Here is a 2,226-nt window from a genome sequence, read left to right as displayed (position 1 = left end):
GAGTGGGGGAGGGCGGGGGTCTAAAAGCAGAGTCTGACACGGGGATGAAGGCACTTCTTACGTTCTGTAGGAGGCATGTAGGTTGGTAGCGTGGAAGTAGCACAGCTGAAGATGGCAAGTACAAAGCTGTGAAATGGAAATAAACGAGGAAATAAAGAGAAAATGAGGATGTGTTGAAAGTGAAAAGTCGGAGGAGGAAGTTGGAAACGAAAAGATAGGGATGGAAAAAAAGGTGATTTTTTTTTCAGCATTTCAACAGAAAAACATGTAAAACTATAATTAAAGAATTCATAATAATAAAAAACGTGTTAACTGTGCCCCACTCTATAGTTAAATTATTTATTTTTTATTAGAAGTGAACAATTTTAGGTATACTGGGCAATACAAGCTCACAATTATAATAAGGTTAATACCAAAAACACAAGATTTCCCTAAAATAAACCATCAGCACTTACATATTAAAATACTTCATGCCTTTTGAAATATGTTTCTGAGGAAATGTTATAAAGAATAACTATCTTACCTGTTATAGATAGCTCTTTGATCAGCCTCAATTTTGAGAAACAGAGCTTAATTTGGACCAGATTGACAAAATGAGTATTTTGTAAACTTTTACATTGCAGCATGTTTTGCATTTCATGATAATTCGAGCAGAATATTCCTACAGGAAGTGGACCAGACTGCAACAGATGTGCTACAGCTTGTTGGATCTAGATTCGTGCATTACCAAGAAATATCTGAATAAATATAAAGAGATATTTATACATTATTAATTTGAGTTTTAAACATATTTGGTAAAAGGGTCAGGGTTAATCTCACCTGGTGCAGGTGGCGTGTGCAGGTACACTTCCTCGCTGTACTCCCCGTACCCYGCCTTGTTGCAGCCTCTCACCCGCAGCACGTACACACTGTCCATCTCCAACCTGTCAATCACGGCGCTGCTTCCGCTCACGTCGTCCAAGCGCTGCCAGCCCCAGCGAGCCGCAGCGAGTCCTCCTCTGATCCCGCCTCTGGACGCTCCTCCCGGCACCACGCCGCGGCGGCGGTACTCCACGGAGAAGTGCCAGGCGGGCGCCGACTCCTGGGGCAGCCGCCAGCACAGAAAGAGCTGGTCGTAGGCCAGAGAGCGCTGGGTATCGATCACTGGGGCCTGAGGAGCTGCAACAGGTATATTTATTTATTTATTTATTTATTTATTTATTTATTTATTTAGACAACCTCCCAGGATGTGGACGCAAGAGCAAATGCAACCCCAGGCTGATAACCCCAACTATGTGTTTTTCTATTATAGAACGTACGGCATATTTTTCTCTCCTCCGTTCTCTTTTTTTGTATTATTGTATATTTTGCTCTGCATTGACCATGTTTCTGAGTTACAATTTTAGAATTTAGTCTTGATTTGATGTTTCGTTACGTTGCTTATGTTTTATTATGTTTTATTCAGTTTCATTTTATCTTTCCACCATTTTTACATTGTTAATYATTGRACAGCACATCTGTGAAAGGCGCTTTATAAATAAAACTTTACTTACTTATTTCAACAAATCTGCTCTTTCTTGTTGTGTTTTCTCCCCCACCCTTCCCCCACAGCTGCCCCTCTCACCCTGGATGAAGTTCAGCTCTGTCAGGAGCTTCAGCTCTTTGGAGACATCCAGCTGGAAGTGTCTGAAGGATGGATCAGCYGCTAAAGTGAAATGCTGGAGATTCTCAATTGCTTTGCTCAGCCTGGTAAGTYAAAGAGAGAGAAAGCAGCGTGAGAGGTGGAAGAATGTTTACACAATGTTTTGATCAAGACGAATGGGAGGGAGAGACGGAATGATACTGTGGGAGGGATGTTTGGAAAAGCTAAAATAAAAGACGAGGCRGCAGCCTCTTCCTATATTTTTATTACACCTAACAAATCAAGCAGATGGGCCAAAACTAACACAACTTTGGTCCTCTCAATACATCACTGTCCAGTTTGTTGRTAACACCAAACACATTATGTTGCTTCCTGGTCAAAATGGTGAACTAGCTATTATGAACTATGGTTCAACCTAAAAATAAATAGGCTATAATGGAGATTAATGCACAWTTTCCATGTTTATAAAGAGGATGCTATCAATGGCAACAATGTCTTGTCATTAATTATAACTGCAGCAGTTTAAAACAAACTCATTAGTGTCTTTCCCTAGAAGATGGATCATTAAATGTATATCAGAACGAAGTTTTTTACAAATCATTAAA

At 40.3% G+C, this 2,226-nt stretch overlaps 1 protein-coding gene across 1 annotated transcript in view; it reads right to left on the bottom strand.

The window, feature by feature from the left end:
- trim46b (tripartite motif containing 46b) overlaps nucleotides 1–2,226 on the bottom strand; it is a gene marked incomplete in the record, with an annotated part of 12,883 nt that overhangs the window by 3,727 nt on the left and 6,930 nt on the right. Inside the window, 2 exon segments of the mRNA XM_014013171.1 lie at nucleotides 820–1,158; nucleotides 1,604–1,725. Of these exon segments, the coding sequence (XP_013868625.1) occupies nucleotides 820–1,158; nucleotides 1,604–1,725 (461 nt within the window).

This window comes from Austrofundulus limnaeus, unplaced genomic scaffold, assembly GCF_001266775.1.
Source record: "Austrofundulus limnaeus strain Quisiro unplaced genomic scaffold, Austrofundulus_limnaeus-1.0 Scaffold98, whole genome shotgun sequence".
In the NCBI taxonomy this organism is placed as follows: domain Eukaryota; kingdom Metazoa; phylum Chordata; class Actinopteri; order Cyprinodontiformes; family Rivulidae; genus Austrofundulus; species Austrofundulus limnaeus.
This window is presented reverse-complemented; position numbering and strand designations above follow the sequence as displayed.